The sequence below is a fragment of the Rhea pennata genome, chromosome 12 (genome assembly GCF_028389875.1).
Source record: "Rhea pennata isolate bPtePen1 chromosome 12, bPtePen1.pri, whole genome shotgun sequence".
In the NCBI taxonomy this organism is placed as follows: Eukaryota; Metazoa; Chordata; class Aves; order Rheiformes; family Rheidae; genus Rhea; species Rhea pennata.
In genome coordinates, this window is record NC_084674.1 from 13,150,350 (window position 1) to 13,174,192 (window position 23,843).

The 23,843-nt window shown below is 46.1% G+C and overlaps 2 protein-coding genes across 10 annotated transcripts in view; both read right to left on the reverse strand.

The window, feature by feature from the left end:
- Nucleotides 1–439, reverse strand: part of CHCHD6 (coiled-coil-helix-coiled-coil-helix domain containing 6) — a 115,189-nt gene extending 114,750 nt beyond the window's left edge. The window contains exon 1 of the mRNA XM_062585516.1: nt 274–439. Within this exon, the coding sequence (XP_062441500.1) occupies nt 274–363 (90 nt within the window). The 5' untranslated portion in view covers nt 364–439. The remainder of the gene's footprint in view (nt 1–273) is intronic.
- A 2,046-nt stretch (nt 440–2,485) lies between these two features.
- Nucleotides 2,486–20,886, reverse strand: TPRA1 (transmembrane protein adipocyte associated 1). Of its 9 annotated transcripts, none has more exons than XM_062585393.1 (12): nt 20,784–20,886; nt 16,289–16,373; nt 15,829–16,031; nt 15,543–15,675; nt 12,953–13,039; nt 11,325–11,397; nt 10,159–10,238; nt 8,880–8,990; nt 8,394–8,454; nt 7,238–7,340; nt 6,514–6,594; nt 2,486–5,419 (listed from the first exon to the last, which is right to left on the reverse strand). In XM_062585393.1, the coding sequence occupies exons 3-12, from the start codon at nt 16,005–16,007 to the stop codon at nt 5,185–5,187; spliced, it is 1,143 nt and encodes a 380-aa protein (XP_062441377.1). In that variant the 5' UTR covers nt 16,008–16,031; nt 16,289–16,373; nt 20,784–20,886; the 3' UTR covers nt 2,486–5,184. The 9 variants fall into 9 exon arrangements, with proteins under 9 accessions (XP_062441377.1, XP_062441373.1, XP_062441372.1 ...); XM_062585389.1 differs by lacking the exon at nt 20,784–20,886 and adding an exon at nt 20,177–20,242; XM_062585388.1 differs by lacking the exon at nt 16,289–16,373 and having other exon boundaries at nt 20,784–20,863.
- Nucleotides 20,887–23,843: the final 2,957 nt, after the last annotated feature.

Below are 23,843 nucleotides of genomic sequence, written 5' to 3' on the forward strand. Positions count from 1 at the left end.
CCCTTTCCTCCACTGCCGCCCACTCCCGTAGCGCTGCCTTCCACTTCTCTTCCTTGCTAGTTTTCCCCACTCACCCTCTCCTCCAGCCCCACACCGCGTCCCCGGACCCCCCTGCGCTGCTCCGCCCCGGCTCAGCCTGCGCTGCAACCGCGCCTTCCTCAGCGCAGCTCCCCGGCCCGCGCAGCCCCCGGCCAAGCCCTGCCCCGCGCCTCCAGCACCCCCCTCCCCCCCCCTCCCAGCCCCTCTCCCCCCAGCGCTCCCAGGCCGTCTCACCCTGATGCCCTGCAGCACCCGGACTTGATCCCGCTCATCCAGCCCGAAGGAGACCCGCCTGCTGCCGTGGCTGCTCTCGCTGCCCCCCATGCCAGCGCGGAGGAGGCGGGGGAGGCCCTCCCCCGCCGCACCCCCCTCCTCTCGCACCGGGGCAGCCGCTGCGGACGACGCCCCTCCCGCCGCCTGCCAACATACCCGCTCTTCATTGGCGGCCGGCTGCGGGGCAGCCAATAGCGCGGCGCGGTGCTGGCGGCAGCGCGCGGTGCAGGCTGGGGGCTGTAGTCTGCGGGCGGGACGGGCGGCAGCGGCGGCCGAGGCCTCGGGCGCTGCTGGCGACGCGGGAGGCAGCTCGGCTCCCAGAGCTGGCGCGCAGGCCGGGAGATCCCCCCTGAAACCCCCGGCGCTTCAGGAGCAGCCGCGGGACAAAGCAATCCGAGCGGGCTGACCAGGAAAGCCACCCGCGATAGTAAACGCCTGCAGCAAAACACCTTCAGAGGCAGTTTCTACCCGCTAGCTCGCCCGCAGCTGCCTTCCTCCCTCTGCAGCGCAGAGGCTCTTGCCAACCTCACCAGCTTTTTAACCAAACTGCCCCTGAAACTCTTACTTCGATACGTTAAACACAGGGGGCTTCTTTACTGGGCAGAAATTAAGGGAGGAAAACAGCAAAGCAGCAGAAATGAGCACACCGAAAAATAAATGAAACTGGGAAGCCTAAAGCTTCACTCCAAGACACTCCTTTACATTCAGGAAAACGGGATGAGACAGGCAAGCAACCAGTGCGCACGACCAAGACGCCGCAGGCTGTGGAAGAACCTCCGGGCAGCAAGCTCTTGCAGGGGGCGTCCAGGCAATTCCCCCCTCCCCCAATCATCTCGGCAAAACATCCCCTCAGCCCATCAGGAACCCAACGTCCATCCTTATATCCGCTGTTTCTCTGTAACGCTTGAGGGAGCACGTCATCACCACCTTTCAGTTCACACTTCTCCAGTGATTAAAAACAAATACAGGTTACAGTCAATATGAATTAGTCAATTTTACAGCAATTGCTTTATGGGCAAAATTAATTATCTCCTTTGAGCCAGCAAAGACTCAACAGTTGTAACATTACTTGCTCTGAGAGGCACTCAGAGGTCCCAGGTAGAGCGTCAGGCTGTGCTGCAGGTCACACAGAGCCATGATGGGGCAGGGGGTACACTCATTTGATGGCTCCCACTTTTTGTGCTGAAAGAGCCCATGAACAGTTACTGCCTGTTTGCCTCCTCTATCCTCTGAGGATCACATGGACTTCTACCATTACTCTTCCAGGTTTATGGGTTCTCAGTCATGTAATTGCTTCTCCTACAAAAATCATCCCATAACTTCAATTATTCCATCTCCCTTCTTTAGACTGTTTCCAGGAGTAACTCTAGGCATAACTCCAACGAGGTGCCAGGCAATATCTGCAAGGATGCAAACGTGGCAGAAGGGAGAGTATGCAAAGACAAATAAAAATGCAATTCATATCTACAGCAGAGTTTTCCTGCAATCTCCAAGAACCTCAAAACAGGGAGATGGAAGCAATTGTGATGGTGTCAGAGCAGCTGTACAGTAATTCAAAAACTCTTTATCTATGAAAATAGGAGCACATGATGCTACGATTAAGTGTCCCCTTGGGCAACCACTACAGTTTTTTGGGGGTACGCTGGCAAGAACATGGTAAGCTAAGGTTAGTATTATCACACGAGGAACTGACTACCTCTAAAGCTACAGACAAAGCTCACTCCACCTCCCCAGCCCATACCCCCCAACACTGCCAGCTCACTTAGCTGTTACATAGGGCTATTCTGTCCTGATTCAACCAGAAAAGTCAGTCCAAATACACAGAGTTCACTTCAAAGGCCAAAAGGAAAAATAAAGGTGTACAACAGTCAGTTCATAGTTCCATATGAGCAGAGACCCCTGATGCTGGATTGGTCAGGGTACAGCTAGATGTAGTTAATGGCAGGAGAAGAGTGAAAACTTCACTGATTTAATTATTTGTATCTGGAGACCACACTTTGCAGAATCATCTGCTGTTCTAAGAATATACTTTCAAGAACCCAAAGTCTGACTCTGTCATTCCATTAATAGCTGCCATATCTGTTCAGGGTTTTATTTTTTTGATTTTTAAAGAAAAATAACCAAGAAACATTCCCCCCTTATGATAAGTCACTTGAGAAAGAAAGTATGACTATTTATGCCAAATTTAATTTTTTTATTTTACAAACAAAAATATACATTTACTCTATAGTCTCTTTGCATCCCCCCCAACACACTTCTGCTCAAGAACCATTGTGAATATGGCCCAAGGCATTTATATACATAAAAATACAACAGGAGGAAGGTCAGTCTATGACCTAGTGCAGAAACTCCTCAGCAGCAGAATGTGGGACGCTCCAGAAATGCTGGAGTCCTGCCACCAAAGGAGAGGATGGACATACTGACCACCTGCTTTGGTGATCCTTCAGCACTGAATTTAGCTGATAAAAAGGCAAATTCATAACCTGCTCCTCACATCATCAAGGAGGGCAGATAAGTCCTTTCAAGTTCAAGGTGTTATGAGAGTCAGCAAATACTCCTTGGGAATGGGAAAGCATTTGTTCCTTTATTCCTGAACCACTTCAAGATTTTCACATCTCTTGGCCATTTCCAAGGCCCACCAGCTGCAGGGAAGCTTTACAGATCTCCCCATAGAGGCTAAGAGCAGCTCACTATCAGTGTTGTAAGCAGCATTAGAGCCAGCAGCAGGGCAATTCAGGCACCATGTCATCCATCCCTTTTACAGTAAGCAATTAAGTGTGGCTCAGGCCTGTTCACAGCAAGTGATGGGAGAAGCACAGAACAATTTTCTGATGTGGTAAAAAGTTCACCTGGCCAGTTGCTTGTCCACCCCTTACACAGTCATTGCATGGAGGGGGAACGTGAAAGGCCGTTGAACCACATGGTATAAATTCAGCTCAAACACATGGAAAAATGGAAGCCTTTTTTCCTTAAAAGTAAATTAAAAATTATTTAAAAATGAGGGGGAGGCTGTTTGTTTTTAAGGTGTCAATGCTACATGGAAGCCTGCAGGGCAAAGTCCACAGGCAGCAGAACAGAGAAGCTGCATTGCTCATTAACAAAGAAGATACACAAAGGGCCTGCATAGTTTTGGCAACCAATGTGCACTTTGTGCTCCTTCCCAAACTGTTTCTTTCCTTACTGCAGGAACACCTGGTAGCAAATGCTACTACCTAGTAGCAGTGTTTTGCGTGATCCGAACTATCACTGCACCTTCCACAAAGATTTCCCCAGAATTCTTACCTCAATATTCTTCTTCAGGAACAGGAGCGTTGGGCAAGAGATGCACACAGTCCCCAAGTGTTTCATATTCCCTCATTCTGCCATCTCTAATAGAAAGCTGCCATAGGTTATAGCAGATCTCCACCTACCTGGAGGACTCAGGTAGGAAAGCACCCCCAAAGCTAGAGGAGTAAGCCTCTTTATCCTTGGAGAGCACAGTAAGTCCCAGAAGCCAGTCTGATGCAGTTTTCAGCTGAACAGTCCCTGGATCAGACCACAGTGCCTTGGAACTGCATGCCAGGCAGTTCAGACAGTCCCTTTCCAGAGGGGAAGGGGATAATAGGAAGTTCCAGATAGCCTTTAAATGAACCACCCTTCACATGCACAGAAGTATTTTCAATGCATCAAGCCATAAAGCCTATTCAGGCCAGTAGAAATCCAGATACCTGAACTGCGGCATAAGAGAACGCTGCCACAGAAGCAGTAGCAGTAACCTTCTCCCACCTATCTCCCAACCTAGAACACTAGTTGGCTCAATTCTAGCAGTTCCACTGTGTTTGAGAGCTCTCCCATCACTGGCAGCTGGGATTAATCATGGACTTCTGCTCTGCCTCAGGCATCTGAATTTCTCTGGAGCCTTCATCTGCAGTCAGATGTCCCGGAGCTGTCCTTTACAACCCCCTTCCAAGGCCTTGCTAGATCCATGAAGCAGGGTGGATGTGTGGAACACCCACCTAACATGTTTTACTCTTAGAAATCAGCCTTGATTCAGTGTCCTTACTTGTATTTCACTGAGTTCAGCTGCAGCACAGTCTGCAGAGACTGTTTCACAGCTGCTTCTGCTCAGCTAGTCAGCATGACTGCCTGTTCTTCTTTCTGCCTGTCCTTCTGTCAGGTTGTCCATGCTGTTACCTACTAACTAGTGCACCCCAAAATAGTCCCAGGGAACTCGGAACAATTCTCTTCATATCTCTTCTCCTTCCCACACTCCCACACACTCTCAATGCTCCTTTTAATCCCCAGAAACTGCCATTCACGATTTTCATCAGTATTAGCTGAAACTGGAAAACACAGCTGACGAGCTTCCCTCTCCAGACACTGCTGTCACTAGGAGCCTATGCAACTACATTATGACAAGATCCATGCAACTATGCTGCTTGAGAATGTCCAGGAAGACCATCTTTGGCTCCAAGCACTGAACACTTTTTATATATGCACAATACAGCAGTCAAATCAACACCCTCATCTCTAAGTGCTGCTCCCTAATGGGCAAAGAAGTGCTTTCAGTCACTGAAAAGGAAGGCGTACCAGTCAGGCCCGTCTTCTGGGTCATATTAGCATCTGGAACATGGAGGATCAGGAACATTCAGTGCTTATAGGTTTATGAACAAAACTGTTCCAGGTTGTTCTTGGGTAGTGACAGAAAGCACCCTTTCCAAGGGGTTTGGGGCTGCCAACTGTTCCACAATAAGTTTAGGAAGTCCTAAGGAAGAAGGAAAAAGCCATGGCAGATAGCCAAGGACTGATTTCCAATGGACATCCTAACAGCTGTGGTATCTGGGAGTTCGGAAGGAAAGGAACGAGGCATCGTGTGAAGGGGGCTGCACTGCCTTAGGCATTGATGGCTTTCCAGCGGTCACTGTCTATGCTGTTGATGCTGCCCACATGGTACGGCATAGAGGCTACATCATCCAGGTAGGCTGCAGTGTCAATCTGAGTGCTCGAGTAAAAACCAGAATCCATTCCTTCCTTCTTGGCAACAGCATAGGGGTGGGGTAGGTGCACATCTACATCTTCAGGTTCATCCACTTGACATTTGTAGGAGAAAAGGATCTTTGGCTCAGACCTGGAGTCATTAAAGATTTAAAATACTTGTTTAAGCAATGCAGAATCCCATTGTAGCCACCTATCCTTAACTGAAACTCAGTAGCAGCAATAAGAAACTTTACATTCAGGCCCTAGAACTCTTTGCATTACCTCGTGGAGCAATTGCTCCACGAGGTAAGTTTCAGAACTGAAACCTAATGCCAATTCTGGCTTCAGATCAGGCTATTCAGGCAAAATAAAAATGGGAGAATCCAGACTCCAAGGTGGGAAAATAATCATGAGCTCATCCTTGGGAGTTCTGAACTACTGAACACATCCAAACACCATTGGACTCCATGACAGCCTAGCTACAACAGAACAGGATTTTGCCTTAAGTGCCATTCATGGGCATCAGGAACACCTGAGGATCAGCAGTTTCCATCTAACTCCTGAAATCAGAAGCAAACAGTGTCTGCAGATTGTAGAGGCACGTTCTGGTAGTTTAAAATAATTAGGAACATAAAGTGCTCTAAAGATTACAGTTTGCTGCTCATGGACAATAAAAGGTAGAGCTTCTTGCACTGAAACATTTTTTTTCCCCCATCAAGATGCACCTCTCCAGAGGTCCACATGGTGGCAACCCTGACTCAGGAATTGTGCTTCTGAGCATTTTTACAACAGTCCAGCAAGCCACTCACCATTCAGAGGAGCTCCCAGCAAAAGGACTGGTAACAGCCATTGGGTTACTTAACTCCCAGACTCTCTATGGAGCTGTCAAAAATCCCACCCAGGAGACCACTTAATCTTCCAGGACTCAGTCTCTCATTAAGTAAATAGTTATCAATCTTAGCAGCAAAATTTTGCATAACAGATGCAGACACTTAAGAACTGATCCTCAGGAATATTCAAGAAGAATATAATTATCAGCTCTACTTTGCACATGAAGGAGTCTTAGATAGAATTGCCTGGCCTGAGGTCACACAAGGAAAACAGCAAGTAATAACAGCAATAAAAAACTGGTTCTCTAGGTGGCATTCTAGCCACTGCTTTTATTCTACAAATGGGGAAAACTTGGGAACAGAACAATTAAACAGTAATATATACTTTTATAAACAGCTGTTCCTGGTTACTCACCCGAAGAAGCCTTTTAGGAAGGCCACATAGATGAGAGGTGCAAAGAAGCTGAAGTAAAGGAATGTGGTAGCATCAACACAACTGTAAAAGGCAAAAGGGAGTATCAAGGAATTTAGCATCTGCACACAGTACAACTAAATCACCCCAGCAACATCTGCCCAAAAGAAGTGATCCCATTTCCCTCTGGAGTGTCTGAGTAGAGCAGAAGAAAACCCTTGCAATAAAGAAACTTAGACTAATGCAAAATAATAGACACTGCTATCAATGTGTTGCTGCTCCTAAACATTTGGGGGTGGTGGGGAGGGGACCATGTCAAGTCCCAAGGTTTGAGCGAGAGTAGAATCTCAGTGCTCCCAATTCTGACCCACAGAAATGACCCACATTGGCCATTTCCTAGAAACAGCATGGATGCTCTTTGTCATATCTGCAGGGACCAATCTCTTGCTTATTAACTATGAAGTATAAACCAATGACAGAGCCAATGGTCAAACTATTACCCTCACTCACCACCTCAAGATCAGTGCAGAGTATCCAGCTCCCTATACCTTTCCACTGCAAGTTTCCTGAGCACTTTGAAATCTTTAGGCGTAAGAAAAACAGACTCAACAGCTTTATTCCTCCTTAGGAATCACAAAAGCTGTTTTCTCAAGAGAGGTCATGCTGAAGAATACTCATATGCTTCATGGGAAACTGAGCTGCAGACCTCCTCCCCCAGGATACATACCATAGTCCCTCTATGATATCCACACAGAGGAGGGCACTGCCCAGTCCCTGCACCAGGTTCAGTAGAGCCAAAATTCCAGCATAAACATAAAAACTCTTCCTGGCTGTAAGAAAGACATGGACACAAGGATGAAGCTCAATTTCATCAGCACTAGCTCAGCACAAACAGCAGGTCCTGTTTGATGGAGATGGTAAAACCAATGGAAACATCTCACCATCTAGGCTGCTTAGGAATTCCTGAAGAGTTATGACTGCATGTTTCTGTTCCATGCTGCCAGAATTGATAAAATGGGCTAAGCCATGCTCTAGTGTACATGTACACTCACAAGACACACAGACGGATCTTAAAACAGAGCATCATGGCAACATATGCAGAGATATTACAGGCAAACGTCTGGAACCACTGTCAGTCAAACTTGGACATAAAGAAACACAGCTGAACCAGAAGCAGCATCATTCTGATCTGCAGCATAAGACAAATGCTCAGGAGACCTGAGCAAGAGCAGCAAGTATGCTGGCAGCTAAGTAGCCCAGAGATCAGCACTGGGTAGATCAGGCCGAGCACCACACACCTGTAGCAAGCGTCACATATTCCCTACCTCAGGTACCCAGACATGGGTACCAACATTACTCAGACCAAAAAAAAAAAAAACAAAACAAAAAAAAAAAAAAAACAAAGAACAAAAAAACCCCAACCAAGCAAAGACACCACACACACTCCAAGCGCACAATGCATCTTAAAGTAAGCACCCAGACAAAACTTACTAAGCACCTCCCAACTAGCCTGCAAAGCCCATGGCTTTTCTTTCCCAGGTGGGTGACCAGCATACATACATCATCATGCATGCATGCATTTCAAAAGAAACTATACAATTAAGTAGCCATTTTTATGGCTCTCTGAAGATATATTTACTGTGACAGTCATACTATACCTGTGCCGATAACTGAGCAGTAATTCTGTTTTTTTAATGTAATGGCTTAACTACTTAAGTAGCAGTGCAGTCACTTTTACCCTGCCTTGGCCTCTGAAAGGCACAGCACACTTTCAGTCCTTTGCTATTTATCTGAAGTACAGATACAGGACCCTCTTAATCCCATCTGTCCTATATCCTAGTGCTGTCCCCATCTATACTCTGGAACATGCTACTGTCACTTACAGGGCAAAGAAATCCGGTCTTTCAGAGGAGTTTTTGGAAGTATCACCACCAAGGAATAGACCTGTTGAGACAAAGAACTAACTGTTCCATGGCTGTTTGGTAACTGAACTCAAAAAGCCTTGTAGGGATGGTGTGTGGTGTCAGACACTCCCTAGATGCTCTGTGGGGAGCACAGACCCCTGATATTGAACACAGTGCAGATGTGAAGGCTCCAAACCTCACCCCCATCAGCACACATAGGCTGGTCACCAAGAAACAAGAAAGTGAAAGATATCTTAAGTTTAGCTGCAATTCAATTGCCAGAGGTTACATCACCTCACAACACTCATCTGACTCAGCTTCCCTGCCCCACAAGAAGCATCAATGCTGCAGGAACAGGATTGGGAGGGGGGAATCTATGGCCTTACCATACACATATCATTCTCCTTGTCCCATTTAAAAATTCAAAGAGGCAGATAGAGCGTGTAACACAGGTTTAGTATTCACCAGAAAGAAGAAACAAGAGCTGGCAAGCCAGAAATGTCTCCCTCCATGGCCATAGATGTTGAAGTCTTCTGCTGAGAGGTGGGCATCAGGGTACAAAATTTCCAAGGTCCCCTAGGAGAGAAGTGGTACCATCAAGATTGCATTAGTCAGCACCCTGCCTGCTGTGGGCATCTGGACAAAGGTGACTACATTTAAAGAAGTTTGGATAACAGCTGTCTCTGCCTTCTCACTAAGGCCCAACCATTTCCTTGCTTAGGTCATGTCAAGCTCATATAGGAGAGGTGCAAGAAACTGAAGACAAGTGTATATAGTGGGGGGAAGCAGCAAGAATCTGTCTAAAGGAAACCAGCATCAATGACCTCCTGGAAGGGAGGTGGAATGAAGGGAAGAGAACAGATGGAGGCAGCTGTCTCTCTGAAACAGACTAAGAGAGTTCCACCTCTGTTTCCATCTCTAAAGTAGACCTTTCATATTGGAACATCCAGAACATAAACACATGCACTTGTGCAAGAGTCGGAAAAGGAAATAGTCTCGTTCATCTGTATACGTATACACAGAATAGAGAAAGGCACTTGTAAGCAGTTATTGAATCCAGATATATAGCTCACACACTTGATGTTTAATGAGGCTCCTCCAGTGCATCATGTGCTAACAAACAGCTCACTGCCGTACTGCAAGCAAGAGCCTGAACAATGATCTGTGTGTTATTCTGGCGCTGCCTCAGATAAAGAGGCACAGGGTGGCCACTGACATACCAAGAATAAACCTAGACATATACTGCATTGTTTGTAAAGAGGTGGAGACAGAGCTAATACACTGAGCTAGCAAGCCAACTGCTAGTTTAAAGGGAAACAAGAGCTCTCAGCAAGAAAGACGACAAGAAGCTGGAAAGGCTCGCTGCACTGCCCTTATCTGACAAGGGCACTTTGCTTCTCTCCATCTTGTTTTGGTGGAACTTAAGAGTCAAACTTGTTGCTCAGATATGAAAATTCTTACTTCTCTTTCAAAACTCCTGAAACAAGGCTATTTGTCTAAAACCCATTTCATTTCTTGACCTGGGCTAAGCCAGTCATGCCATGAAGAGTACAGATATCTAGTCTCATATGCTCTGAGGATCCTCATGCATCACCACAAGCATCTTGTCATTCCCCCAAACCTCATCCAAAGAGCAAACCTACCATTTATCCCACATTTCCAGTAGGAATCCCACATCTAACTGCCTAAATCTGAGCAAATCTCTCTTTTGCAAAGACCAGCTTTTCTGCTCCAGGGTACTTACCTGGGTGACAGAATATGCCAGAGACAGCACTGTGGTGATTGCCAGAACACGTTTCACACTTGACTTGCTCTCCAGATGACCTGGAAATAAGGAGTATAGGAGTGAATCAGAATGTGATCCCAACCCTGGCAATAAATAAATAAATAAATAAATAATAATAATAATCAATTATTTCCAAAACCAATACAGGAAGATTCCAGGAGCCTTCAAGGGGAAAGTTAAAGTACATTTAACCTCTGGAAATTGCTTTTCTGTTTGGAGAATTAAGCCTTTCACAGACAATACCTTTAAAATCTGCTTTTTTATACTTGCTTTCCTTCTGCCCCCACTAATACACAGAAAGCAGTTAAGTTTTTCCAACAGCGTTACAAAAAGAAAAAAAGAAGGAGGGGGAAGGAGGGGAGAAAAACAAAACCCACACAATCAGGAATGACCCCACTATCACATACACGGAGCAGCTGAAGAGTTTCTTTTCAGAAAAAAAATGTTGATAGGCAATTGAGTTAGGGTAGGGGAGAAGGCTTTACATACTCAGAAGAATACGCACTGGAATATGGTGGAACAGGCAACCTCCAGAAGTCCCTTCCAACTTAAATAATTTTATGAGCCCTTTAAAGAACAAGGAACTCATACTCAGATGTCCCACTGGTAGGCATGACAGACATACCTACCAGTTTCCCACTTCCAGCCCACATCAAGAAGTACTCCAAACAGCTGCCTTAGTTTCACAACTGAAGGAAGTAGAGTAACAGGCTACAGGGATGGCTAAAGGGGCTGAACAAAGCCAGGACGGAATCAACCAAAATGGGATAGAAGGACTGCCAAAAGAACTGTCCTTCTTGCATAAAATGGAGTTCAAACAAAGATCAGCAGCTGATCTATGCATAGAAGTCCTCTTCACTTAAGTTGTACCCTCCTTCACAATGTGCATGCAAGTGAAAAAAAATGCACATATAAACTTTGAAACTGCACAAGTCAGAAGAACTGTGAAGATGATCAGGCTTTCAGCCATTTCTAACAAAACCTGTTGAATTTGTCCTCTGTATTTATTCTAGAGATTTTCCACTTTATAGTACCAGCATTCACACCAACTTACAGACACAGCCTCTGTGGAAAGCAGTGGAATAGGAAACATTCAAAACACTCAAACGCTTTCTGACACATACCAAAGGCAAGGCCTAGGATCACCACACTCAGCTCAATGGCCAGAAGGAAGAACCTTGTGATCTCCCACAGGATCTGAGGGAATAAGAGAAACCAGACAGGCATGATTAGGAGGAATGTGAAACCAATCGTAAGATAATACAGCTAAACTCTACTCTCTGCTCCACGAGATGGCAGCCTCTGAATGGAGTAGAGCATTTCCACAAATCTTCCTCATGCGTTTGTCTCAGTGTCTGACTCAGCCTACGAAACAGAACTAATGTGTGGTAGCAAGCAAATAGCATGCCTCTGGAGAAAGGAAGTGTCCATGGCTTGCCACACTTGAGGCTTTGCCACTCATAATGGATATGTCCTTTCTGGTGTACTCCTAAGAGCCACTAACCCAAGAAGATCTTAGAAGTATAGCAAACAGGGTCAGTTCTTAAAGCAGTAACATCTGCAATAAACTTATGACTGAGAAAAGTCAGTATTCTGCTGTCCTCCAAAGCCACTAGCCCCAAAATGTAAAGCAAATTGTAAAACATTCCCTCTTTCCAGCTGGTCATTTTCATTCCCATGGTTCATTTAGTGGACAAAAGAAAACAAACAGCAGGTTAAGTGACTTTTAGGAAGAATTATGCAATAAACTAGTGGCAAACCTAGGCCTAGATCCCAGAATCCTGGCTCAATCCTTTTTTCTCTAAACAGCACTCTCTGGCGGATACACAGTATTTTAAAAGGCATTTGGTGAGACACTTAAGAAAACATAATCACACTTCTAACATCTCAAAATAGATAGAATAACACACATAATAGACACATAACAGAATGTGTCTACAGGAAAAATTGACAGAGTATCTGCCCTACTGTATGACTTCCCAGCAAGGAGTACTTAGCAGCAACACTAACATAGCCGAAGAAAAGCACTTTCTCACACATTTCTCCATTTTTGAAGTCCTGTAGCTAAATTTACTCACAGGTAAAGAAAACGTGCCGCAGATACCCAGCCACTCACAAACAGAGCAGTAAAATGCTCCAGCAGGTAACACAGAAGAAGGGCACCACACTGATCCCATTGAATGAAGGCGAGAAAACTGTACTCTAAGGGTGGCTTTTCTGCCTTCAACAAATCAAGAACAGAGCTATTTGTTTTAGGTGATGCTCTGCTACAAGTCAAATGTCTACAAAGAACAGCACGTACAAACTTATTTCCTGTTTGCTAAAAGGTTTGCCCTGTGCTCAAGGTGGCTGCAAGGACATTCAGCTATCAGGCTGGAATTCTGTTTTATTTGCTTTCAGTAAGATAAAAAAAGTATTTTTCCAAGAGCCACACACACAAAAGCAAGAATGACAAAGACCAGGTGTTGCTTATCCTTTTAAGGTATTTGAATGTTTAGTTCTTGCAAAAGAGTCGTTCCTTCTTTGCAAGAGAAAGTTTTGCTGCCACTATCTGCATGTCCAATTTAGAAAGTTCACTGTTTTACAGCCCCGGATGTTGTGATCATTTAGATACAATTATCAGAACAGGATTCCATAGTACACAAAGCTATGAGTACTGCAAATAAAACATTCTTCCCGAATTCATATAAAAGGGAAGCAGAAACAGAAGCACTGCATGAGGTAGAGCCTCTGAAGTCAGTGTTGCACCTACCTTATCAGCAACTGTGGCAGCATCAGAGGCACTGACAGTCATGGAGACAACAGCACGGGCAATGCCAACTAAAGCCACCACAAATACCTAAGTGAAAAGATACCAAAGTGAGCTGATGTCAACAGGCAGGGATGCAGCAGTTACTAGAAATTCATTTGGAATACAGTTTCCAGGTCAGCTTTGAAGCCTGGTAACAGGTACAGAGGACTTCAAGTCAGATTCAAGCTAATTTGCTGAAACTGGCAAGAGGATTCCTTGGGCCTTCCTAGACTTAAGAGTCTAGGAAAGAACAAATTCCCTCAAATGACAGATTAAACAGCTTTGAAAAGGTCTCATCCACTCTTTATTATAAAGGCCTTTAACAGCAGAGAGCCTTCCCACCATTCAGTCCACAGGGTCTGGGGAAAGGAGAAAATTAAAACAAAAATACATCCCTCCAAATTACAAGATCTAATGCTTGGTATGACTAAATAAACCAAACATATCAGATAAGCAAAGCCACTTGACATTAACTACCACACTTAGATCTGTGATAAAGGTGAAATCTTCCTTCACTCAGCACTGACAATGCTCAGGAATACAGAAGACAACCAGCTGCAGCCAAAAGCTTTGAAGTCTCTTACCCTGCAGTGCAGTGCAACACAAAGATACCCAAGTAAGCGCATGTACTATTTAAGCGTGACAGCATGGAGCTCAGAAAGGCTAATTTACCAGCCCCTGTGCTGTCATAGCCATATTAAGCAATTAAGAGCTCAGTTGGATATATCCATCCTTCACAGTGCAATGAAGACTTAGCCTCTAAAAAGACAGATTTTCCCACATAAAAATCACTAGAGTCATGTGCTAATTTATTATAATGCTCTGTAAATGACACAGTTAAATATATCACAAATTGGAAAGAGTCCAGACTGATTGCAAGGTGGTTTGAGAACTGCACCTATAAGCAAACCACCTGCAGTAGAATGTTTCCCCTTAAAGGAAGGAGCAATGAAAACAGCATGAGACAAGAATGTGATATTCCCTTCTGGGGTGGAAGTCCCTGGGAGAAAACAGTGACAAAGTCCCTGAATATAATGCTGTTCTATAGCAGCAACAACTTATTGGAGAAGAAAACACACCCTCTTTGTTTCTTCTCCAAGTAGGAAAAGACTCTTCTATTTACTTAGCTTTAATCGCTGACCACCAGAAAGCACTCCCTGGAGATGTGACAAAAAACTGTTTGAAAGGAAATCCTCACAAAAATCCTTTTCATCCTCATTTCCCAATAACATACTCCAGAAGATCAAACTGAGTGAAAAGCATTTCCCTCCAAGGCTGTTGCATCACTCTCTGCTTCTCATTCTGTTTTGAGAAAGCCAACAGCATACAGTCAGTTCACTTCCCCCTCACCCCCCGCTTTGGTTTCTCAGGAGTTTTGCTTTCCAAAGCCTTTGGCACTAACTTCTTTGTGAACTTCTTACTTCGTTACTGGAAACATAATAGAAAATTTAAACTCAAACTGGAAATGACTAATAGTATTTTTTAAAGAGTTTGAAGCATTTTAGTTACCTGGTTATCCAAAACTGTGCACCAGCCTAATGCCAATATTCTGAACATAAGAGCTAACAGGACCTCTCACCAGACAGGCACTGTTTTTGATACTTCTTGAGTTTTGCCATGCTCATACCTGTACATAGTCTGAAGAAAAAAACTACTCATCTAACACAACTCAGACACACATTTACTTACACAATCCGTACTAATCTGAGAAAGAGCAGGCACGTTACATTATGTTAAGACAAGCTAGGATCTAAAATGCACCCATGATAAGGCTTCTGAAGGACATTTCTACACAAATCCAGGTCAGTCCTTAGCTTCACTTCCATTGCCTCATGAGCAATACCACAGTTAATCAGAATGAGTGCTCAGACACTACTATAGAGGTCCCCTCGAACTGATCAGAAGCTGCTTGTACCTTTTTTAATTGGGAGAAGGGAACAGAGAAGAGATCTTACATGTTTGAGAACCGTGACTGTATTGCCTACATATTCTGTTTCTATTTTAAGCTGCAATGAGAACATCCCCAAATGAGTTTCTTTCCCATCATATCAAAACGGCTGCTAACAGGGTTGGGTTTCTACATGCCTGGACTAACCAGAATACTGTTTTCTACAGCAGATGAAACAGTGGGGAAAGATTTGTGTGAACCTGTTGGGAAGCTGCTTCACCTTCACTGTCTCAGAAAGAAGCTGGTCTCATTTCACATGCAACTTCCTCCAATGTGCCAGGAAAACATAAGACAAAGATGACAAAGCAAAAACAAAGCAAACACACACCACAACTATGACCACAGCAGAACAAAATCCACCCAAATCCAGATATAGACATTCCCAGAATCTATGAAAATTAGAATTCAGACAGTGGGGGGCAGAAGCACATGCCCCTATGACTGTTTCTTATGATACACTTGCATCTTATGATACACAGTAGATCTTTATCCCTGTGGAGATCTGATCTAGGTTCTCTCCAATGGTTCAGTGATACTGTTAATGAGCTGTAACAAACAACTGTCACTCCTCCAGCCAGTTCAAAAGCATATAGTGGTACTCACTAGTATGTAGAATGTAGTGAAGATTGGGCTGGAAGTGACTCGGATTTTGGCCCTGGCAGAGGGCAGCTTCCAGAGAAGAAACATGAAGAAAAGCACATTGGGAACCAGGAGCAAGAGATCCCAGTAGCGGACTCTGCAAGGGGTAAATAAAACAAAAGCATTTACCTTGTCTTCTAGATGCTGAAGATCAGGAATCAGCTCCAATCCCATCTCACCCAACCTCTGAGAAAGAAAGCTCTTTCCCTTGGGCCAGGGACAGTATCTGGTCCCAGCTTCTCCTTCTCACCTGGATTTCCCAATGTCTTCATAAAGCAACAGCAGGCATTTGTGCGGCACAGTGATGTTGGTGTCATTGATTGCCTGTGTTGTTGTTGGGGACAAAGTTGTCACATTATCCAGTGCTGTCACCAGGGCAGTAGCGTGTGTGATGTTGTCATACATGGCGAACCTCATCATAGAGATCATGGACTGGAACAGCCTGCCTTCTTTCTGGTCCAGGTCAGGCACAGCACAAGACAACCACAGCAGAGACAAAAAAGCAACATTAACTCAGTTGCAAGTCAGAATTTAAAAAACATATCCCTTCCATTAGGCCCCAGCACTACTACTTCCAACTCATTACAGCAAATTATCATCATCAGAAACACTGTATTACACAGTGGAGTAAGTGCCATCTGCCCCTGCTCCATATAGTCATTACAGTAGGGAGGACCAAAACCACTATCTTGTATCAAGATAATAAGCACCTTCAAAACAGTGTAGTATGAAGCTGGATTAGATTTCACGATTTTTCTTTTAAGCTTTAGTAGATCCGCAGAAGAAATCAAGACGCTGCAACAATACATAGCATCATTGGATAAAGACAGAAAACATGTATTACAACATTAATTACCTTTCTAGCTTCCAAGATCATCAGAAATTACAGCCAATGATTTAATTTCAACTACAGGGAAAAAAAAATAATAATAGGGCCCCTATCTAAAAACCTCACAGTCTAAGATTAGAGAAAGCCTGATACACCTTTATGTCAAGGGACTGTACAGACTCTTTAGCTTCAGAATCCAACACCAACAAAAGACACGATTAATCATTTTTTCCTTAATCCTCTGCAAGGCACCACAGACCAGCATCATTACTGGCAGTCTGCAAATCTAGAAATAGAAGCAGTCCTAGCTAACGACTTAGGATCCTAAGGTCAAACTTTACAGTATCAGAGAGCTGTGGGCAGACCCCAAGAGCTATGATACTCAGTTCCTTTGTCTGACCCCAAGAGCTATGATACTCAGTTCCTTTGTCTGACCCACCTTCACCTGTCCTGCTACTTTGAAAGATGACAAGACAGAACTTCTCCTTCCCCTGCTGAACTGCATTCCCTGAAAGCACATTCACATCTTTTCTGTTATCTGTCTATCCCCCAAGTCCTGCACTGCTGTGTTATTAACTATCATTCCAGAAGTTAAAAGCCAATTCTTCTCTCCCATCCATGAACTCCATCCACTGTATGACAGTGCAGATGGCTTGGTAAGTATTGCACTGGCAGAAACAACAGTAGAAGTTCATTCCTCAGTTGCCTCTGCAATCACCTTTGAAGCTTGTACTTTAGAGAACAGGATTATGCTAGAGTTTTAAACAAGTTTTCCCTAGTAAACTTGCTCCTCACTTGATGCATTACCTCCTGCAATCCCTCTCCTCTCCCCACTGTAAAATGGTAACCCTCATTTTTAATACATTTGACTAGCTAAACACAACCACAAGGCCCCACCATCTCTCCAGGCTGGCACTCCCCAAAGAAGTGGTCAGAGATCACACATAGATTCAAAACACTTCTGTTAACTGTCATCTTAAAGATGCACACTGCCAGGGACAGAGAGCGCTCAAACAGCCTGTGTGCTACAGTTAATTTGGTATTAACTGCGGGGGGGGGGGGGGGGGGGGGGAAGAGAGAGAAAACCACAAACAAAAAAGAAACTCAAGTAAGTTTAGCGCAGGCTAGCATGGTAAAAATGACAGCTTCAGCAAGAAGACTCAAAAGGCAGTTTTTCTGCTAGGTACCAGATGATTCATAAGTAGGAAAAAAGCAGCACAGCCCTGTGTCATCTGCTGAACTTCTACAGTTCAATAGCACCTTTCCAACAGTCTCAAGCTCAGGACTGTCAGCCACAAACTTTCTCTTCAGAGAAAAAGATTCTTCTCAGGTCTTCTAAGGGTAGAGGGGATCATCACACTCTTGGCTAACGTACCCTCCCCTTTGACCCATCCATGTCGACAGATACTCGCTGAGTGGAGACTTTCTTTTGTGGCTGCCGTACGTGGTGCTACACAAGAGACGTCACATTAAACAAACACATGCAGACCTGGAAAGATCAGCTTTGTGCTGAGGTGGCAAAACCTGTGCCAAAAATCCTAGTTCTAGTAACAGTTTCAGCAAATAACCTTTGTATTATTGACTTCTCTCTAGAAATATTTTCTCTTCCCTCCTTTCTTTCCTCTTCCCTTCCCTTCTCACTTCTCTGAATTCATATAATTGATTTCCTGTTAATTTTTTCCTCCATTCTCAACCTGAAACACTGGAGATCTCTGTCTCAGCAGCAGCAAGAAAGAATAAGTTCACATTCAGCAGCACAGAGGAAATTCCATCTTAAAAAAAAATGGGAAAGGGTGGAAAGAACCTCACAGAGCACCAGGAGAGCAACAACTCTGAGCCATTGCACCAGTCCAAGACATCTTCTGAAACACAGAATTTGCTGCCTTTCCTACTGAAGAGAGCTCAACTATAAAGCTTCTAGGGGATTACATGGGAAAGAACAACCTTCTTATAAAAGGACAAAGAGGTGCCTATTTTTTTCCTATAGAAGCCACCACTATCATAAAACACCAGCACACTGCCGATAAGGAGGGGAGCTGGCCACATATAACTGAGCTCCAGTCACAAGCTTTCAACAGGCAAAGTAGAGTCAAGCTTGCGTCCGCTAGGCTGCCTCTTACCGCCTCATGTTAGTGTCCGTTTCTCCCCTCCCAAGACGAGGCATATACAAAGGCAGAGCAGCAGAACATGCAACATGAGGGCAGAAGTTAGTCAAAGTCATCAGCCAAACAGGTTAGTTTTCATGCTTTTCTAATAGTTAAAGCCTACAGGAAGGATGTGGGAAATTGTTCTGTTCCTGTCAAAACCACAGCAAGAATTCCAGGGCAATGGGACCCAGAACTGATAGCAAAGATCAGGTTATGCTTCATCATCCCCAGCAACACTGCTCCTCGCAGCACATTCTCCAAACCCTTGCCCTGTCCAGTCTGAAATAAATCCAGTCAGCTGAGCATATCCAAGAGATCACTCACCACACCCTGCCTTCACAAGCAGCCCCACTGCAATCCTGGCCCGCTCATTTTCAGCCTGTGCAAAGGGGGTGAGATCAGTGTGTAGCCACATAAAAGCAAATCAGTGCCATAATCCTGGTTTTCTTGTGACAGGCAACCATGGGGGGGGGGGGGGGACACAAACAAAATATAAATAAAGAGAATGTTTTTCTACACCGCAGCTGAAGACAGCTTGACTTGATTGAGGCCTATTTCTTCGTCCACGCACTGGACTCACAAGCAGATTTACAGCAAGAACATCTCTATGACTTGTAGGCTCTCTAGGCAAAGTGCTAGGGAAGGTTCAGCTGTTTCTTCAATGAAAAGGACTGCTCTTCTTTGCCTCTCACCAAGTAGATTTCATTTTTTGATTTATGATGTTGTAATTGTATCAGAGTCCAATGAAATTCAGAACTGAAATCATTAGGCAATTCTCTGTGCTCTCAAAGACCAAATACAAAGTTGAATTACACACCTACTGGAGCTTCAGCTTTAAGAAAGAAGTGATAGTTTTCTTTCTTTTGGAAAAGGGCATCAGAAATCTCATACATTATATATCATACTAGGGTTAGCTAGGAGCTAACCTAGATAAACAAACAGAAACAGAAAACAACCCATCCTGGGTTGTGCTCAACAGGAAGTTTGACTGACCTGACCCCTGCTTAAATACAACTGCTACCCCAATGACAAAGGTTAAAACAGTGCTTTCCTTTACAACTTTTTTTTTTCCATTTCTCATTTTTAACATAGCTTTTCAAGTCTCACACTTTGTACTCTTTAGTCAAACCAGCTGCTTTTTCTTATTTCACCCTTAGAACAAATTCACAAGACAAGGATTTTCCACTGATGACAGAGGACTAATTTCTCTCTTATTGCCAAGTTTCATTATCACATCTGGTACTGGACTAACTTTAGAAAGAAGGAACTACAATGCTAAAACCTGCAATGCTTAAAAAAATACATATATCAACCAGAAGAAAATAGCAAGAGCAGGAGCATCAGCAGTAATCCAAAACTAAAAGACAGAGAATGCCCATTTGTGAATAAGTTCAAAAAAAAAAAAAAAAAAAAAAAAAAAGTATGTATTTCAGTTTTCTTTCAGGAAGACAAGTGTACAAACAGCACATAAGAAGGGAGGGGGGAGGCAAGCAAAGCAAAATAACAGTACACAGTCACTATAGTCTCCATTGGCAGGGAAGAGCTATTTTACCTATTTTGCCTGTTTTTAAGGCAGCTAAAGGAACCAGGAGAGCTGGAGGAAACCTGAAGCAACAGTCTACCTTCATGAGAGGCAAAGGTGCCTCTGCTGCGCTGTGGGCACCTGCCCCGCTGCGAGAGGGTCCCCTGCAGCTCCACGGGGCACCGGGCCACCGAGCCGAGCCGGGCCGAGCCGGGCCGGGCGGTGCTGCGGCACGGCCGGACCCCAGGGCACAGCGCAGGGAGGCAAAGCCGGGCAGCAGCGAGGCCGCAGCAGCCGCGCCTGCCTCTGCCGCGGCCCCCAGCTGCGAACAAAATAAATAAGAACATAAATAAAACGAAACAAAACGGGCGCTCGGCAGCGAGGCTCGGGGGGGCGGGGGGCAACGCCTGAGGCGTTTCGGGAGCTGCTGGGCATCGACCCTAAAAAGCACCTTGGGAGCGGGAAGGGGCGCGGGCAGCCGCCGCCCGCGGGCCCCGGGGGACCCCGCCGCTCGCCCGCCACCCTCACCCCGCCAAGTCGCCCCCGGCGCGACCCCAGCGCGGCCGCTCCGCCGCGCACGGCCTCGGCGGCGCCTCGCGACCCAGCCCCGGGGCGCGCTCCCCGCCGCCGGGCCCGGCCCGGGCTCCCCCGGCCCCGGCCCCCCACCTGCCGCCGGGCCCAGCCCGGCCCCGGCCCCGGCCCCCTACCCGCCGCCGGGCCCAGCCCGGGCTCCCCCGGCGACGCCGCTCAGTCGCGGGGGCCCAGCACCGCCATGCCAGGCCCCAGCCCAGCCGCTCCCCTCACGCAGGGAGCGTCGACGAAAGACAACCCCAGGAGAGAGCCGCCCGAGCAGGCAGCCACAGCGGTGAGGTCAAAGGCGCGCTGATGCCTTTTCGCCCCGGCCCGGTGTCGCTTTTGAGAAAGAATCCCCGAGAGGGGTGTCGCTTCGGCCAATCAAAGGCGTCTCTGGAGAGAAGGCCTGTCAAAAAGGCCAGAAGAAACAGCCGCGCCGGCCAATGGGGAGGGGCAGGAGGCGGGACTTGCGAGGCAAGCCTGTGGGTTTTAAAGGCGCCCTGTCCCCGCGCGTCCCACGCTGGGGCGGGGAGGAGGCAGGAGCGACGCAGCGGAGGCTCACGGCCTTCGCCGCCTTCGTGGTACCTGTAGCCAAAACTGCGCGGCCCCGCCATTAGCCCCGGGCGCGCTCGGGGGCGGCCTTCCCCTTCTTAAAAATGGGTGCGGGGAAGAAAACACCCCCCCCCATGCCAGTAGAGGAGGCTGACCTCGGGATCCCGGAGGCCAGGTCAACCCCGGGGGCGGGTGGCATCTCCGTGCTGGAGGCACCGCCCCGGGGTAGACCTGGCCCCCGTCCGAGCCGGCGGGGAGCTCACCTCGGCCCGCCGCTGTTCTGGCTTCGCTGCAGGCCGCTAATGGCCACATCGGCCTCTAACACGTAGGCTCTGCTCTATAACCTCACCTGTATAGCTCCCTGGTGAGTCTCAGAGGGGCGCAAACACAACGGCAGGCGTACGGGCGGTCCGGGCATCTGTACTGACGCACATTTCCGCGGTCAAGAAAATACAGATTTTAGGCTGCCCCAGTGGAGGAATTATTCGTTACGAGGTGGGGGGTTAATAATTGTCTTCCACGGCCCAGATCCTGCAGTCAGCTCGCTGCAGGGGGGAATGATTAACAGGCCGGAGAGCTTGACTTCTAAGGAAAGTTTAATGCTGACCGAACTAACTCGGCACAGGCCAGACAAATAGCAGCCGAAGGAAAGTGGCACGCAATTAGGAGGATTTGGAGGCACAAATACCAGGCAGAGAGAAGAGATGTTTAGGATGGTAAACGGATATAACTGGGACAAATGAGCAAGATTAAGAAAGGAAGTAAGGAAAATAGCTGGCTAAATAGCATCAGGTCGCTCTCGGCTGTAAGAGCTATTTGACCGCGAACACAGTTGCAAGGGGGATGCTGGTTGTCTGAGTCATTTCAAAGACTGTGACTTCTGGTGTGGTTTTGTATCTGCAGTTCAACCTCTAGAGATTGCTTCTACAGAAAAGCAGGGCTTTTGCTAAGCTGAAATGTGCTATACAAGCTCCACACCTTTTTAGAAGATCCCCATATTGAACAAGTTTGCATGCCCTGCTGTAAGACAGAGTCAGCATGAAGTATTTTGGGATTCCCCCCCCCCCAACACACATGTCATTCTCAGCTTAAGCCCGCATGATCCTCTTCTCAGGTTCAGCTTTCCAGCTTCGCCTCAGTAAGCCCCATGGAGAGGAGGTACACTTAGACTGCGCTGCTGGCTTCAGCCCCCTGCCATCATGTTTTCTGCTGATTTGAAGCAAGCTTTTATGCTGGTGTCATGCCATTGGAATGTCATCTGGAGAATCCAGTCCTTAGCTCATCTCCTTTCTCATCGTCACTCTGGTTAATCATATGTTGCATGATTTTGGCAGCTTCTATTTCTGAATCCAAGCTCAGAGGCTAGGCAGGTGTCAACATCTCTGAGTTACAGAAGGGACGCTTCTGCTTAAAGAGAGGTAGAGCTTCTGCCTAAAAGCATAAGCTATCTCAATAGCAGAACCAGGAGTAAAATCCATGTCTTCTCACTTCTAGCCTCAGGCTCAAACTATTTGGATATGTTACCTCCCACATAACTGTGTCAGAAGGCAAGATCTTGCCTTCCAATCCACCTGCTCTTTCCATCTGATTCACTCTGAGGCTGGAGCTTAGGCCACCAGGATTGAAAACTGTGTCTCTCAAACAGAAGACTGCTGAATGCAACCACAAGGATCTTGAAACTTTGACCCTGCCTTCCTCATTGCTCCTTTGAAATATGGAGATGATGAGAAATTCACACATTTCGCCAGTATTAACAAACCAGTACAAACATGATGTGTGCAAACATGGCTCTGCTCTTCCCAGCTCAAGACGCTGCCCCTTGACTGCAAGCATCCTCCAACTTCAGCTGAGAACCGCTGCACTCTGCACCCTCTCCCCCATCCAATGCTTAGTGGTAGCAAGGCTCACTCGGTTTGTCCTTGCTGTGTCACTCACAGTGTTGCCAGACTAAAGCAAGACAAGAGGTGATGTTTAGCAGCGATAGTATAACCTTGAAGACTTCAAAGAAAGCTAGCACTTGCTGCTTTACCTGCTCCAGCCTGCTGTCCCTGGGCAATCTCAACTGCCTTGCACTCGTCAGAGGTAGAAGGTGCAATTACAGTTTCTAAGACGGTATTATGCTCTCATATCTTTGCCAAATTCCACTCTTCTAGGATATCTTATCTCTCTGAAATATTCTTCCCGTTTGTGTTGGATCAGGCTACTGGACAGGATATTATTTTCTGGTTTAAACTGCTTTGCTGTGCAGATGCTAAGCAACTGGAGAGACAGATACGGCTATTTTGTCTCCACTTACCTACTGATTTCTATTATTAGGCATAAATTTTTTCCACAGGGTACAACATGGGCTGTATTCATGTGTCTCTGCCCTTCTGTGCAGCGGGAATTCAGTCCCCATTGCTCCTCCTGTCTTCTCCTGCTGTTGTGACTTGTGGCAGTAGGCTGCTGGTTTGCAAAATCCTAATGGTGTGTTTTGGTACAGTCGGGAGTTTGATATTCAACTGAGTTCACCCAAACAAGCTCACAAAGGACACTGGGCAGCTCCCTGGGAGTAAGAGCAGAACTTATTTGTGTCCTGACCAAGAGCCCCAGTGCAAACAGGCCTTCTTTGTACCTCAGCGCTCACATGCCCTGGTGCATGG